This window comes from Atractosteus spatula, chromosome 12 (assembly GCF_055471065.1).
Source record: "Atractosteus spatula isolate fAtrSpa1 chromosome 12, fAtrSpa1.hap1, whole genome shotgun sequence".
NCBI lineage: Eukaryota > Metazoa > Chordata > Actinopteri > Semionotiformes > Lepisosteidae > Atractosteus > Atractosteus spatula.
In genome coordinates this window covers 10024460-10041765 of record NC_142717.1, presented here as the reverse complement: position 1 = coordinate 10041765, position 17306 = coordinate 10024460, and the positions used below count along the sequence as shown (strand labels likewise).

Here is a 17306-nt window from a genome sequence, read left to right as displayed (position 1 = left end):
AACATCGACATTTCTGTTTTCTGCAAACAATGTGCGCATCCACTTGTGACCAGGCTTAATTATTCTCTAAACCCATTTGTATTAGCCCCGGGAGTATATGCGCCTATCAAAATGTTTATCTCTCCTAACCCATGATATTCTAGGCAGTAAGGCATTGTATTTGTCGTGTAGCTGAAGATATAACTTTGAAAAAGCAACCTATTTAATCATTGTTAGTGGTATTAAAATGGAGATTTGCAGTCATAACCTGAAAAGTGAGACCAGTTCTCAAAACCGACAAAATAACAGGAGGTCATTTTTTTTCTCTTGGAAGACTTCTTTGTCGCGAAGAGGGAAGTCGGACAATACCGGAACAATCATTTTGCGTTCAGCTTTTGTGACATTTCCGTCTTGCGTTCGGCCTTTCAAGTTCCTTGAAGTTAAAAAAAAAAAGTCTTTGCATCGAGCAAGTAACTGTTTTTTGTACACCGTCCCTATAATTAGAATTTAATTAGAAGGTTGATATGCTCCGTCAAAAGAGTCGGGTCTCTGACTTGAGCCACATAATTTTTCCCAGTTCATTCAAGGATTTTACTTTCTCATGACAAGTGTGAAGATGAGTTTGTCCTACTGTTTGATACAGCCGGGAGATTCTCGGCTCCAGCTGCAGCACTTCGTCAGTGTGTGCCTGATGCCTGACAAGCAGATGTGCGGTTCGTCTTTGAAAGACACATTTAAGGTGATAAGCTTTAATTAAACCGGGTGTTGCAAAGGGAATAACGGGATGCAGGGAAAAAGGAAAAGGTTACTGAAAATTCAGATGTACAGGAAGGAAAATAATCATAGCTAGGTTCCGGTGCAACTTGCTAACACATTCGTGTTAAACAAATATATATGACAACTAAATAAAAAAATACCTTCGAATAACCAAGAAAATCAGAAGACTTGGTACTGACAAGCAGTATGTCTGTTAACTACGAGCAAGCTTTATTTTAACTTTTATTCATCTTCAGTTTATCTGTTTGCTTTCACAGCTTTCTAAGCAAGCACAAAATGATGTATTTTGAAAGCATTTCAGACTTCAAAAGATTTTGTTTTTTGTTTAGGCTTGTGCCATTTCATTTTTTTTCTTTCCTTATATTAATGCGAACAGGCAGTGCCTAATTTATTTACTTATAAAGCGACACAGGCAAGGGAGCCCAGCTGTGATGTGTCATCCCGAAACTGCAAAGTTCCTGGCAGCACCAGGAGAAACATAGTAGAACAAAAAAGCATCGCAGAGATACAGCCAGATAACAAACAGCCACATTTTAATTTAATAAGAAGCCACTCTTAAAATAGCGTAGGCCAGGTGTTCCGTTTTGCCAGAGAAAGGGGAGTTCAAAGTGATAAATGAATTTCACTCATCTGTGATGTAGCCTCTTATTAAGAAGACTTTGTAATAATTTGTTACAGTTGGGTTAAAATATTAGTGCCAACTTTTAATGATGAAAAAAAAATACCACATTTCTTCCCCGATATTGACTAATACAGTGTAATATTGTACACAGTTGTGTATATAAATATTTTTTTGCAAAACAAGAATAAATACATTGTTTTTTTTTACAAAGAGGGTTAATGAACTGACAGCATTTTTTGAACTCCTAAAGGATATTTCCTTTGAGATAATCTGTATTGTTAAATAGCGTCACTATTATACATGCTTTTTGGGCAGAAAAGATAAGGGGGGGACGGATTTAAAACGTTTTCAACAGTTTTCTTTTAAATGTAATAGATACTGGCTGAAATGATCTTGTGGCATCATAATTTAAGCAGATATTTAAGATGTTCCTTGCACACCTGAAAATGATTCACCTTTCTAAGCTCTAGAAAAAATAAATCGCAAACCTAAAATACGAGTATTGTTAATCCCTGCGCTAAGCACCCTCTGAAGTAAATGGAGCTTTGGTGCCCCTTTATCCTTTATTTTGGCAAGATTACAGTGTTGATTTTTACAAAAGCTACGTTCTATCATTTTATTTTGGATGCAGTATTTGAGAGAACCTTTTATGACTCCCAAGTGAATGTACAGCGGAGGTATTTGAACTGTGGGAATTTAAATAAATGCCAAGATCAGTATCCTGTACTCTTTACAAGGGACTAATACTCTGCCTTTTGTTAGCCAGGCAGAAGGTGTTGAGCCTTTGATTTAGGCAATGTGTGACAGTGTGATAGCTCTGTAGCACGACCAATATCATTATCTTGGCGGTGTGCTAATTGGATTGCCAGACACCTTCAATCATACCTTGAAATAACACCAATGAAGACTTTCACACGGAGAGCTGGAGCCTACAGCTTGTCCACTGGGTTTCTTTCACCCGATAAAGGCATGTTCAATGTATAATAATAAGAATCTGCCTCAGTTTTTGTCTTTAGGGCACTTCGTGTTCTCTCGGGCTTTAAAGTGATCAGCATCAGTTTTTAGGGCTAGAAAAAACGCGCTGTCTCACATGTAAGGGAGTAGGGGAAGTTGTGCCGCACTACACAAAATTGCGAACTTGCTGTATGCGTTTAGCCTAGAAAAAAACAGATTCATGCTTCATGCTTAATTTGTGAGTCTCGTTTTGTGTGCTGGTAATGAAAGACATTTAAATTTGTCAGCCTTATAAACACGTGGAAAGAGTGTGGAGACTGTAGCCTCATGTATATATTGCATCCACATTTGGTCAGGAGGCTGGGGTAACACCCCTATTCTTTTCAAGAAATGCCCTGGGATTTTTAATAACCACAGAGAGTCAGGACCTCGGTTTTACATCTCATCCGAAGGATGGCGCCTTTTAACAGTATAGTGTCCTCGTCACTATACTGGAGCATTAAGACCCACACAGACTGCAGGGTGAGCACCTCCTGCTGGCCCCTCTAACACCTCTCTCATCTAGGTACTGACTAGGCTATCACCTGCTTAGATTCAGTGGGTTGTCAGTTGAGATGCAGGGTGATATGGCTGCTGGCTTTAAAAGCTTAAGCTTTTTTAATGATAACACAAGCAGTTACTGTACCTATTTTAGACTTCTTGTTTTGAATTCTTAGCTTGCTGTGTCATTCTTCTAACAGACTTCAACTTTTAATATTTTCTTCTTGTAACTTCCATTTCTTTTATAGATTGCTTTGCAATAACAGTCATGACATAAGCTCTGTGAAATCATATTATGGAGATGCTCATTTTCCTGGTTCCCTAATAGCTTCAAAAGGACTAAATAACTTTAACTGAATATGTAATGTATAATGAAATTTGCCTCCTTCACAGTGTGCTTGACTTAGTGAGTTATGTGTGTATGGATTGCTTTTTAATTAAAAATAAAGCCTTATTGATACAATAAGTGGAACATCAATAGCACATTGACGTTTTAAAATAGTGATATATGTTTTTCCAGACAGGAGACTACCCTATAACTATAATATTATGTGCTTGGTAGTATACTTTAAAACTGTGCAAAGCCCCCCAAAAAGTTTACAGTGTTAGAAAATCAGACTTTGAAGGAATGAGAGAGAGCTTAAGAGAAGCAGAATGGTAGGATAGATGTGGAATCAGTGAAGAACAAATGGCAACAGTTTAAACAGATTCTGCTTGAAGCATAGAACAGGCATATCCCAAGAGTAAAGCCCAAGCTAAAAAAGGGTCCCAAATGATTTAACAAATCAGTTCTGAAAAAATGGAAGGGAAAAGGCTTTTATAGAAACATCAGAATCTGGTTAAGGAAAAGAAGTACAATGAATTGTACTCACAGGTAAAAAAAGATATTAGAAAGGCTGAGAGAGACACTGGGATTTGGAGAGCAACAAAGGCTAAAACAAAGTTCTTTCAGTACGGCAACAGTAAAAACTCTAAAGGGTCGTGCAAAGTGCATTTGGCAGAATGATGGGAACATTTTAGACGATGAAAGGGAAATGGCTGATGTACTAACTGGTTATTTCACTTCTGTATTAAACAGTATTAACACAGAAGAGGCGGAAGCACCTGGGTTAGTGGAAACACTCGAGATGAATAAACCTCCAGGTCTCTAGGTATTCTGCCAGTTGTGCTTAAAGAAAGATGTGATTCATAAGCCATTGATGCAGCTCTTCCAACAGAATCCTCAGGCTTGATTAGTGTCCATGGGCTGGAGAATTGCTAATCTAGTGACCACCAATAAGAAGAGTAACAAGCTTGAACCAAGTAATGGGAACCGATAAGTCTGTGTACCTTTATGGAAATGATTCTTATAACTTAATTAGAGGATCACTTCTGTGGAAATAAAATCCTAGGGAATAGTTAGCTTGGGTTTAATCAATTTGTTGCTTGTTCAGAGAATCCTATAAGCTGTAGCTGATACACAGAGTGTGCAATATAGTGCATTTATATTTTCTAATGGCTTTGATATATTTCCTTCTAAAACATTATTTCTCTAATGACATACAGTTGGCAAATGTGTATTTGAATTCAAAATTGGAGTTCAGATAAGAGGAGAATACTCAAAGGGACTTGATGTAATTGTGTACTACAAGAATCTATAGTAGATTTTATAACTGTTACCAATGATCTGAAATTTGGTACACTTAGTAAACCAGTCAAGTTTGCAGAGGATACCAAAATAGGAGGATTGGCAAGTCCATCGACACACACACACACACACACACACACACACACACACACACACATACCCAAGCAGAATTTTCTCAGAGGCCGTTTAATTTACCAGTATGTATTTGGACTGTAGGTAGAAACCAGAGCACCTGGAGGAAACCCACACAAACCTGGGTAGAAACTACAGTCTCCTCTGAGATAGTGCCTCAGGTCTGGCGTTGAACCAGGGCCCCAAGTGCTGTTCCTGACCAGTATGACTGGTGAAATACAAAGAATTTAACTGCTTTATTAAATTTAACAAAGAATTTACAAGCATTGCCATCTACATACTTTAACTGAAGCCAATACTGTTGTAGTGAGCAGTCAATAAGGAAAAACAACCATTCTTTAAAAGCTGTTTAAATTAAGAAGCCTCCGAAGTACAACATAAACCTGAAATTGGTATCCAGCTTGATCGTTACCTACAACTAAGGATATTGTATATGTAGGGTCCTTTAGTATCACAGCATTTTTACTATGACCAAGTAGTGTATATTTGTGTTTTTTCTTAATTTGGTTGAAAATCTTAAAAGGGAGCAGGGTAGGCTAGTAACTGGAAAGACGTGGGTTTAAATCCTACGCGGAGCACAGCTGCTGTGCTCTTGAGCAAGGCGCCTCACTTCGATTGCTTCAGTGAAGTACTCAGCTGTATGTATGGGTACACCTCTTAAGATGCGTCGGATAGCGGCATCAGGACAGTGATAATGCCAGGTATGCGCCAGTCCTTCAGGTATTGCGGGACTTTTGGGGTGATGAATGGCACAAAGAATTTGTGTGTTTTCCCCGCAGGGTCTCACCGGGGCTGGGCGGCTGTGCAGATGCGTCTGCTCCACGAGCTGGTGTACGCCTCGCGCCGCATGGGCAACCCCGGCCTCTCCGTTCGCCACCTGTCCTTCCTGCTGCAGACCATGCTGGACTTTCTCTCTGACCAAGGTAAGCCCCCCCCCCCCGCAGGCTCTGCGTCCCTTGACCGAGGTGTATTTATCGCTTTTTAACATTTAGAATTAAAGACCATGGTTTTGGTAACAGTAAGGAAACCATTACAGAGATTTTACCTCTTCAGTGGAGGAGACAAGGAAGACCTAATTTTTAGGTAGAAGGAGGAAAAGCTTGCAGACTTATCCTTACTTCTTATCCACTCTTCCTGTTTGATTTCTGTCCTCTGATGTCTAAAGAATATTTTGGGACATTAAATAATCTTTAGCGTAAAAAAAAAGCAAACTTAAACAAGTTTATTGCTCACTACTCGTAGCTGTTTATTGTGCTTAGAGTGTGGGACTCCTTTGTTGTATGAAATTTAGTTTGATTCTTTTTGAGGTGAACAGTTTTTGACTGCAGCGTGTTTATTATTAGGACTTAATCATGCCCTCGTATTTATCAAGACTCTATTAATATTCATGTATTTTCCTTTGAGATCTGTTTGCATGTTTTACAAAGTTAGAATGCATTTTACACACACACAGCCATTCTCATGGGGTCAGGTTCTCGTGGAATTATTTATTCCATGATTAAAATATTTATGTAAGAGAGCTCAGGGAGATGTGAATTCTCACAGGTCTTGGCACTAGAAATGAGGTCCTCATTTACTCAAGGGACAGTGCGTAATTGATGTACAGTTAGATGTCAGGCGGTGACGTGCAAGCCTTTGAGCAATCAGCATTACACGAGGAGAAAATCTGTCATAAATCGTAAGTTGACAGTGTCATCTATTAGTGCTAATTGGCTGTTTGTCTTTAAACAACTTTATCGATGATCTTGGTAGATAGTCTCTAAGGCATTAAAACCATTCTTCTTCACTTTTTGTGTACAGTTAAAGAGATACAGTACGTTTCAACCTGAAAAAGAGGTTATTTTTTCACACAATTACAATATGGGACTATTGAAATGTGGGTCCAGCATGGTACCTGTATGCTATGATGCAATACAATAAAATTAAAAAAAAAAAGCGTGAGTTTCAGGTAAAAATTGGGTCTTTTCTTTTCTAATAATGTGATTACCTGTGAATCGCTTTGTGGATCTGGAGATTACTGTGTATTCTCTGCTCAATGGTCCCTGTCATAGCTGTGAAGAGTGTAATATTACTCAGAACGAAGCTGCCCTGGAGTTTTGCAGCCATCGGTACTCACCCATGCAGTCTGGAGCTGAGTTTGCAGATGACATAATCAAGGCACATGTAATCCTCTGGCAGATAGAGTGCTAACACCATGAAATATTCAGCACTGTTAGCAAGAGCAATACAAATCAAGGGAATTCAGTGAACTGCGCGAGGTAAACGGCAGCCTCCGAAGGCTGCACTTTTCTTCCAGGGTTACCAGCACGAATCACTGCTGTTTTCAATTGCTATTTTAAGCACGATTCCTTATGAAGATGCCACCTCCGAAATGGATGACAATGGTCGAGCAGAAATCGCAGAACACTTTTTTTTTTAGAGTATACCCAAATCTCGGTTTCTCCTTCGTTTGCAAGATAGGTACCAACAAGAGCTAAGTTTCCAGCATGCTTTGATGTGAAGATCTGAAAATAACATGCAGGTTTTAAACAGCACTGAGCTGTGTTTAAGAACTGGCCACTTCTTGCTCACCGTTCAGTTTTATTACATCATGAAATGTTAGACATTTATTCCCTTATTTAAAATGTATCAACATCCTTTGTATTTGCAAAATTTAACTTGTATGTTGTATATTCTCTAGCTGCTAATACTGGCAGAGCCAAATACTGTGCAAGCAGGTCCTTAAGTGCCTGTTAAATTATGCTGTTTTATGCTCAGGTAGAATGCAGTATTATCAGCCCTGTTTTTTAAAGCCAAAAACTGAAAAATAACAGTAATACTTGATGCAAATGCTGTTGTTGGTCAGAGAAAATCGCGCGTCTGGCATCTGTTTTTTTCAAATTTTGAGCTAGACTGTAACAGGTGCAATTGTCTGCAGTTAATATTTGAAAATTATAGAAAAAGGTTTCTGTTGTGCACTTTCGATACAGTTTGCACCTAAAAATTGTATTGGCGCACGAGGAGTTTACAGCAGTGAAGTTATTTATGGTAACAGAATAGTGATATATGAGGGCAATTCAATAAAAAAGGTAATGTGACCTCATACAGTTGAAAATGAGTTTCCCTGGTGGTTTAAATAGACCGAGAAGGTGCGTCGGATCATCATGAGCCCACTGCGTTGCCCCACCTGTTTGCAAATGTGATTGGACACGGGGTCCTACTGTACATTGCTTCAGCGGGGCATCATGGTCCTTCATGATAACGCAGGGACACACACCACCAACCACAACCAAGAGTGTTGATGCATTATGGGTGTAGGCACTGGACCACCGACCTGAGAATCATTGATTCACATCTCCTCTGTCCCTTACACAGGCTCCTGTCCACATAGCTGATAATGTATAGTTGCTGTCGAAGTTCAATTGGCTGTTTTGTTTCAGCTCTAGGAACTAGATATGGATTTGTAGTACACTGGAGTTCTTCCTGTTACAACTGGGGACGCACCTAAACAAATTTTGAAACTATGTGACAAAGCATTTTAATTGTAGCTATACATTAATGAATGAATTTGCCCTGGATTGTTACTTGTTAACTTATTTTATAACATTTTTCTACATAATATTGCTTTTTTTGTTGGAATCTGGGAACAGGGCACTTGGCTTTTTAATAACAATTCCAGATAGGTTAGTGTTAGTTGTTCATTGTCCTTGATTTACCTCAGTCTACATGTACTGTAGAAAATGTCCTCTATCCATTCTTTCTCCAACACTTTGAATTACACTTTGAAAGTACTTCAGTAGATTCAGGTCCTCAGTGGAATTCTTAAGTAAGATTATAACATCAGGAGAGTGAAACACAAACACTGTGCCTCACAGTGACATAAATATGCACTGTTTCAGCATGCATAATTTCTTTTAACATATTGTTGTTTGTAAGAAAATAAATTATGCACAGAATAGTAGCTCCTGTACAGATGAGGACTTCCTTTTTTGGAAAATATAATAATTATGATTTAATTGCTTACACTTATATAGCTCTTTTCTGGACACTCCACTCAAAGCACTTCACAGGTAATGTGGACCCCTCCACCACCACCAATGTGCAGCCCCACCTGGAAGATGTGACAGCAGCTATAGTGCGCCAGAACGCAGAAGTGGTGAGGAGAACAGAGTAATGAAGCCAATTCATAGATGGGGATTATTAGGAGGCCATGATTGGTAAGGGCAAATGGGAAATATAGGCAGGATGCCAGGGTAACATCCCTACTCTTACCCTGGGATTTTTAATGACTACAGAGAGTCAAGACCCCAGTTTTACGTCTCATCTGAAGGACGGCGACTTTTTACAGTAAAGTGTCCCCGTCACTATACTGGGGCATTAGGACCCACATAAACCGCAGGGTGAGCGCCCCCTGCAGGCCCCACTAACACCAGCACCAGCTGCAACCTTAGTTTTTCCCAGGAGGTCTCCCATCCAGGTACTGACCAGGCTCACACCTGCTTGGCTTCAGTGGGCTGCCAGTTGTGAGTTGCAAAGTGATATGGCTGCTGGCATATTAATATTACATTTTAAGTTGTGTGTTCTGAACGTATATTTAGTTGGATATTATACATCAACTATTAAGTTATGTCTAGTATCTTAGTCTTCATTCCCCTCAGGCTGCTCTCTTAAGAGGTCATTTAAGGTTCCTCTTCCCAACATCACAAATACTATTGCTCTTCAGTCCCAGCACATGGTCATGCACTGTGCATAAAACACAGCAGAGCTTCATCTCGCATGCTGTAATTATTCAGCATTGCTCCATTTCTCCCTGCAGCTCCTTCACACTTGCCCTGGCAAGAAATCTAGTCTCTGGTCTCCACTGACATGGAGGTCATTGTCTGAATTTAACAGGGAATGAATTCTGTGGTAACACTCAATGTGCCCACCCATGAACTGAACCCCTGCTGCTCTGTGGTTGCGGACAGATTTGGAGATTTGATTTTAGATGCTCCAGTGCACCAATGGAGGTGAGCTGTGGGATGTGGCCTAGTGGAAAGGTTAATGTGACCGACACTGTGCTTCTCCATCTCTGATTTCTTCTCAGCAGTGTGGAGAGACAGCCTGTTGGTGGCAGCAAAGCATGTAGTCTAAATGTTGATGATAACTTTCTAGGCTGGAAAGAAGAATAAAGCTATATAAATCTTAAATCTAACTCTTACTGATGCCGAAACATGCTGAGGGCAGCGACATCAGCTTTTGTTCTTTTTTTGGGTTATTTTTGGTTCGTGTTTCTCATGCCCTTGTTTTGGGAAACCGCTGTGAAAGATGGACTAAATTTGCCACAGCTAACTGGCGGTATCGCTTTTGATGACCTGTTAGCTAATAGTTAAGTGGAAAGCATATTCCTTAGATTTTAAACGCACCTGTTCCCTTCATGAAAGCAGGCCTGATGTGCAGGTTGCAGGTGGATGATCTTTTAAAATATACGATTATATTGCTGTCGGGAGGGAGAGTGTGCAGAGGAGCAAAATGTTTTTTGTTTCTTGTGTTTAGTTTTTGCGACGGAGGCAGCTGGCATCTGTCTGCTCCTTCCACTGTGGCGTGAAAACATTAAATCACTTCAGGATGGAAAAAAAAATGTCCTTTGAAACATCCCTCACTAAATGTGCTAAAGAAATGCACTTGTGTTACTAATTTATTGTTCATATAGTTAAATATTTTTTAGATCTGGGCGTTAAAGCAAACTGTATAGTTGTGTATGTTCCCCTCTGGTTTCATATTAACCTGAGCACCTCGGTATAGTTTTCATGACTTGGGATTCAGTGAAGTAACATAAATATTAATGCATTCGAAACCTTTTTTCATGTGCTAGGAATGGAATAGCATTTCTTCAATATGTAACAGTATTGGAGGTTATAAAACCCGTCTCCAGTGAAAAAATGACAAAAAAAAGACTTCCGCCTCTGAAGATCAATGAGGAAAATGTCAGGTTTTAAATACTACAGTGCTTCCTTATATGTCATGGCAATGCTGGGAAAATATTTCAGAAATGCTTCTTGTGTAAGGTGAATCCAGAGAGAGATTTCTGTGTTTGCATCACGTTTTTGAAATGTTGTGGCATGACCTACAATGGGGATATTGTAAAAAAAAAAACACCTACTTTCACATGCAAACCATTTCATTTGTATTGTGACCTCGTGCAGTGCACTTCTTTAGCCAAAAAAAGAGAGGGGATGCTAAATCTTTAAGCAGAGGAATCTTATCTCAGACAAAATACTGGTGATATTTTTGAAGCTGATATGAAAATGTCAGACTGATGGAATTATGTCAGCATAACTGCCCTAAGACAGTTGCAGATTTAGAAAGGATGTAAAATTGTTTTTTTTTATTTAAAGTGGAACAAACCAGGTGTACAAGTGGTGTTTGATAAAACCTTGCACCATGCAATTAAGCTATAAATAAATAATTAAATTGGCTGTCATTGTATTTAGATGTACTCCATAAGCAGTTTATTTTTCAAATAATAAAGCAAACAGATAAAACAAGAGAACAAACATCAACAACGAAAATGTATTCTGTTGGATAGACAAGATTTGCCTTCAGTGAAAACTGTTTACTTTGCAAAATGTACAGCAGTCTCTTGCAATTTGCTGTTGGAACATAAGGAATCTGATTATCATTAAACCTCATTGCCTCGCTTTAAAGAGGCTCTGTGGGTGTGGAGGATTAATTGCATCTTTTAAGACCACTTAAATCATTTCTTTCATTTTTTGTCATACCACTTTATCAGCCCACTTATGCAGCCAGAACTGAAATTTTAATTCAACTGATTTCAGTCACAGATCACCATGATATCGGGACTTTTCCTCTGGATCTCTGGATGTTTTCAGGCCTTTGACCTGTGGCTCCATCATTAGTAAGCATTTGATATTCACCAACAGATAGCCTCTTCGATAAGGGTAGGCTTTGAATTTTGGGCATTCTGTTTCGGTCACTGCCTGAGGTAATTGCCTTTCAAGTTTCAGCCTGTGACATTAAAAACGTAACTTAAAATGTTTTATTTAAACAACCCTTAATGGCAGAATAGGCTTGAGCAGCACTTACTTGGGTCACTTGGGTCACAGCAGAGGGGTCGCGCAAGCTAATTACTTCCAAGCTTCTGGTCATGCAGACTTTCACCACTGACACTGAAAACAGGAGCAAATATGGAGAAAATGTAAGTGACAAAACTGAAAACTATTGCAGACTGACTGAGACGTTTCCTTGAATAATAGAGGCTTGTCAGTGGTGCTTAATATGGATGGATGCACAAGCAGAGAAAGCAAGAGTATGGCTTTTTTTTTATTAAGTCTGAGATGCAATAGAATGGCAAGGTATATTGCATGGAAACAATTAAGAATTTGAATAACTGAAATAATAAATAAACCCCTAGTCACTTAGCGCCTTTAATTCGAATTATGTGTTCCATTAGGAGTAATTAGAACCATGGCATTGAATAATTGGGTACTGAGTAAAAAAAGGACTGGGTTTCTGTAGTCCTAGCTTAAATAATGACCATTAACATTGTAATTTTGGTCTACACCATACATGTTATTGGAAACGTGTCATGTCATGAACAGAAGAGATTTCAGAGGACTGTAGAAAACAATTAGTTCATGCAGATCAGTCTTGTTAGGGTTGCAAAATTATTTCTAAACATTTGGGGCTCCATTCATCCATTATCTGTCAGTCTACAAAAGCGTCCAAGACCACGGTGGCTCTTCTACTAATCCTGCTAAGATCTCTCCAAGTGCAAGCTTGAATTTCACTCAGTTACATCTAAGGATCTTTTCTTTCAAGCCTTTTTTTATCAAGTATAGATTGGATGGGAATGGTTTTCATGGGAGGATAGGCAGGAAGAAAACATTGCTCTCTTAAAAGAACATTGCTACCCGCCTCATATTCGCCAACCTGCACCTGGTGGATCCACAAGACTCCTTGAAGAATGTTCTCTAGGTAAAGTTGAATGAGTCAAACATTGAATATTCAGTCCACAATGAGGAATGTTTTGTGTGGAGAGAGCCAAACACTGCCTTCTGACAGAAGAACCTCATCCTGACCATCAAGCATGGTGGTGGGGCTGCTTTGTTGCTTTAGGACTTGGACAGCTTATCATCACTGACTGAACCATGAATTTAGTATTGTATCAGCAAACTCTGGAGTTGATGAGGCCATTCATGCATCAGCTGAAGTTGAGCTAAAATTAGATCATGCAACATGACAGTGTTCCTAAACATACAGTACAAACCAGATCTATACCAGAATAGCTGAAGAAGTAGTTTGGATTGGCCAGGTCAAAGTCTGGACCTAAACCCCATTGAAATGTTATGGCAGGACCCCTGCAGTGAGCAGTTCATTAATGAAATCCCTCAACAGTCATAAACCTGAATCAGAACTACAGTACAGGGGAGAATGGGACAGTGTTGAAGTTTTCTAGTTGAAGTCATTGTTGCTCAAGGAGGTGCCACCAGTTGATGACTCCAAGCATTCACTGATTTATTCATATGAGGATACAGTATTTGCTGTTGGATCATTTTGACAAATAGTCCTACTACATCTTCTGTATTTTCTATGTTTAATCAGGTAATTTTCATGTTTTGTTAAGGCTTTTCATGAAGATCTATTATGTTTTTAGGTCTGAATATTGACCAGGCTTGGAGGTCTGCAGTTTTTTTCTCAGCACTTTACTTTCTCTTTACTTTTACTTTCTCTGTTGTCTCTGGCCTCACTAAAATTAGAATGCCTCTCTTTATAGCTTTAGTTCTGAATTGACTTGTCATGTGCTCTTCCTTGATGCAAATGACTATTTTTTACTCCTTGGGAAATGCTTTCTGTGCCAGTGCACCTGTGATCTATCCCTCTAGTGCTTCTTCTGTGTACCACTTAAAATTTGCATTCGGTTTCAGAGTTTTTTTAAACAGCTACTCTTTGAAACTCATAACCATTTTTTTTGAGCTGATGTTTTGAAAAGACCTGTCCATGCTCTGTCATTTTCTGTCACAAAATAGTGTGTAATAGTCAAATGCTCATTTCCGGCTGTTGGTATAATTTAGGCCTCTCAACCCTTCTTGAGTTTTGATTTTCATCAGTTGTTTATAAACCTTTTAATAGATATAAATCTTGCTTAAAAGTTAACATTTTATAATGAGGAATAATACTAGAATCTCTTAAATATGCATGGTAAAATCTCCTTGGCTAACAGAAATCTCTCTGTATAACAGAAATGATATAACAACCATTTCATTACTATTAATTGTTTCTTTGTATACAAGGGATAGTGTCTTTCAGCTGAATGACAGTTGTAGACAACTACTGAGGGTCTTATTTTTTTATCATTTATCAATCTTCTAACCTCTTTTTCCACTACATGGGTGCGGTGGAGCTGGGGCCTATCCTGGCAAGCTGAGGGCATAAGGCAGGATACACCCGGTCCATCACATGGCTGACACATGAGCACAGACGTGTACTTACACTTTCTGGGCCCATTTTCCCAGAAACCAATTCATCTTCCAGTATGTTTTCTTGAGTGGGGGAGGAAACCCAGGGGATCCTGGTTAGAACATGCAGACTCCACACAGGTAGCACATTAAGAATTGGACCCAGGACCCCAGCACCACCGTGCCATATTATTATATGTATCCTTAACTAATTTTTAGTTAGTGTCTTTTATTTTACATTGTTACTCTTTTAAAGTTGATGACACATTCTTTCATGACCTTTTTTGCATATTTCTGTGATTTGGGCTGTGTGTATGGGGATTTAGGATCAGCAAATGAGGGGATTCACAGCTTGGAAACTTTGTATCTCGATGTATTGTCCCCTTGAAAAACTTCCAATAATAAGATCTGAACTAAAGTACTGTATAAAGGCTAGCGCCTGTGGGTACAGTTACAGAAATTATCAAGCACTGTTGTATTCTTAACTGCTCTGATGCATGAACTTTTATTTGCACTTGGAGCCCTTCAGCGATTCATTAATTAAAACCCGCATAACTGAGAAAAATGCATTTTGTGAGAGTGATCTTCTCCTTAAAATGAAAAATCATGCTTAATGTGGGGCATGACCAATAATGCGTTGAGCTTCTGAGCTCATCCCACATGCATCTAGCCTTAAAAAAAGTAATTTATGCTCAAGTTGCCCTTACAGCTTTCATACGTCATTGTCTGTGAATAGAATTTTATGTTTTCCCTGTTGTGATTAATTTCAGGCAGGAATTGTGAGGCTCACATCCGTGTTCGGTTTAATGGATGATATGATATCCTTTTGTTTCTTAGCTCCGGGCACCTCATGGGGATGCGAGGCAAGCGAATCGGTACAAAAAGCGGATAATCAGAGTACAAACAGAAAGGCAAAAGGGATCAAATCAACAAATCAGTTATATGACCGCCCCTGGGGATTAGCTCTGCAAGTACAGCAGTAAAGTTTGACGTGTAAACTTAGACGAGGCCAAAAGAAATCGGCAGCAAGAAAATCTCTAAAGTTCTTGAGTGAATGTTTGCATTCGTCTCACAGACAAACGTCCTCTTGGAATTAGCAAGGGGCTAGGACGTCATCAGCAAGTCTGACACCCCATGTGCTTGCCATTCCTGTTGGTTAAACTGTGTTCAGCAGTGGAAACATGTGGCCTAAGCTGTCCACTGCCTGTTGGGACGTGGTGTGATGAAGGCTGCTGTTTTGTGAGGATCAAGCCTGAGCTGCCCTTCCAGCTGTTAGACTAGGGTTTGTCACTGCACTGCAACATGACACTGCTGAGCAGGAACATGCATGATTCATCCTATTTTATCAGCGGTAGGCAGGCCCTGATATTTTTTATCAAAGTAGCAATGCCCAGCTAACATTTTTACATTATTTGCAACACATCAAGCTAGAATCTGAATGCTGTAATATGTTTCCCAGCATTATAACGGATACTAACTTATTAAAAGTGAATATTTTGAATTAAAACTTACTCAGCCTAGACTCTTTTATGGCTGAAAGATGTCAGAAACCAAATCAAAAACTAAAATATGGTGAAATCTTAAGTATTCATCCCCTTTCTCCAAGACCAATATAATTTAGCTGCATAAAATTCTCAAGTCATTTATAATTAGTTGATGCCCTCTCTGTGCAATATTAGTGGTTGGTTGTGATTTCATAATAAAGATGGCTGTCTCAGTAAGGTCCTTCAGTTGGATAGTAAATTTTAATTGGTGTAAATGCAAAGTGACAAAAACCCAGCATAGTACATCACGCAGTCCGCATTGTAGTGGTGCATGGTAGTGGCAGCATTATTTCATAGTGCCGTTTCTCATCAGGAGTGGCTGGGAAACTTGTCAAGATTGATGGGAAAGTAGGTGGAACAAAGTACTGGAGTGTCTTAAAGGAAAACCAGATTCAGTGTGATAAAATCAGAAATTAGGGCAAAAAGTGCTTGGATTTTCTATGGAAACTCCATTGGAAGGATTGAAAATGACTGTCAATCTGTGTAAAAGGGTGAGAACTGCCCTGTCATTGTAAGTTTGTCATCGAGATTCTTAGCTGTAATTGTTACAGGAAGTGCTCCCACCTACAGTCATTTTGATGCAATGGTTCCACCTTGATGTTTTCCTTGCAATTTCTATTGGGCTTTCACTTCTTTCATCTGTAGAGGTGTTCAATTTGAGCACTGTTAAAAATATTCATATACACTGGATTTTTACATTTCAGAGTATTTGTCCATGTGGAATTTCAATCTGACTGAGCCCAAGATGAGGTTTTTAACCATTAGTTAATCGGAGTGTTTCTAGTTTCTAACCGTGTTCACCTAATGAATGAGTTAATGTGAGTCAGACACAGAATCGAGGACATTTATCTGAAGCTAAGAAGTTTTCGTCTTTGATTCTGCTGGCATCTGTACACTCACGTGATGGATCTTGTATAACAGCCAGGACACTGACCTTGGCTCAGCTGCCACGCCAAGCGCACCCTGACAGTGCAGTCTAATGACTGGGCAGTGAGTTCAGTGACATCAGCCACTGCTGAGAGTGCACTGCTGATTCCTCTGCTGTTCTCCTGTGGGCGTCGTGGCCTCTCTTAGATAACTGTGACTGAGTCACAGTGGACAGGTGACCCCGTCAGGTTTATGTCTCCCACTATTAAACTTAAAGGCCTGACATGGTGTATTCGCTGGGGACCAGTTGCTGAAGTGCTGACATGAATAATTTGTCTAGTAGCAGAGCAGAAAACGCCAATTTTCGTACTTTACTAATGCAGATTTTTGTCTGTCCATTTACCTGTCAGAATCTCTTGCGATTTCATTTCATTTGAGTATTAAACTGGTGTTTTACAGCATTGTAATGTGGTGTGAGATCAGACTACCACACTATGTGAATTTACTTTGGTTGAAATTATTACTAGAAATAATTTGACTTTTTTTTGTATTCTGTTCTGCTGTCTGTATTCTATAAGCAGTTTATCCATCAAACACCACTGACCAGTTTATCATCTATGGCAGCTGCAAGTATAAAGTCTGCTTTTATAGAATTTAATGCCCTGTCACAACACACTTCAAATAGAGATGTAATTCATCCAGAATGCATTTTGAGTTTGAAGCATACCGGATTTTTTTGAAAGGCAGCATGACACAGAATGTAAATGTTCTAAAAAAGCACAGATTGCCAGTAGTATTTCTGTCAAAATGCCCAGTGATTTTTACTC

General features: G+C 39.2%; 1 protein-coding gene across 1 annotated transcript in view; it reads left to right on the top strand.

Moving 5' to 3' along the window:
* Positions 1 to 17306, top strand: part of trappc9 (trafficking protein particle complex subunit 9) — a 507339-nt gene that overhangs the window by 40481 nt on the left and 449552 nt on the right. The window contains exon 9 of the mRNA XM_088929735.1: positions 5411 to 5554. Within this exon, the coding sequence (XP_088785861.1) occupies positions 5411 to 5554 (144 nt within the window). The remainder of the gene's footprint in view (positions 1 to 5410; positions 5555 to 17306) is intronic.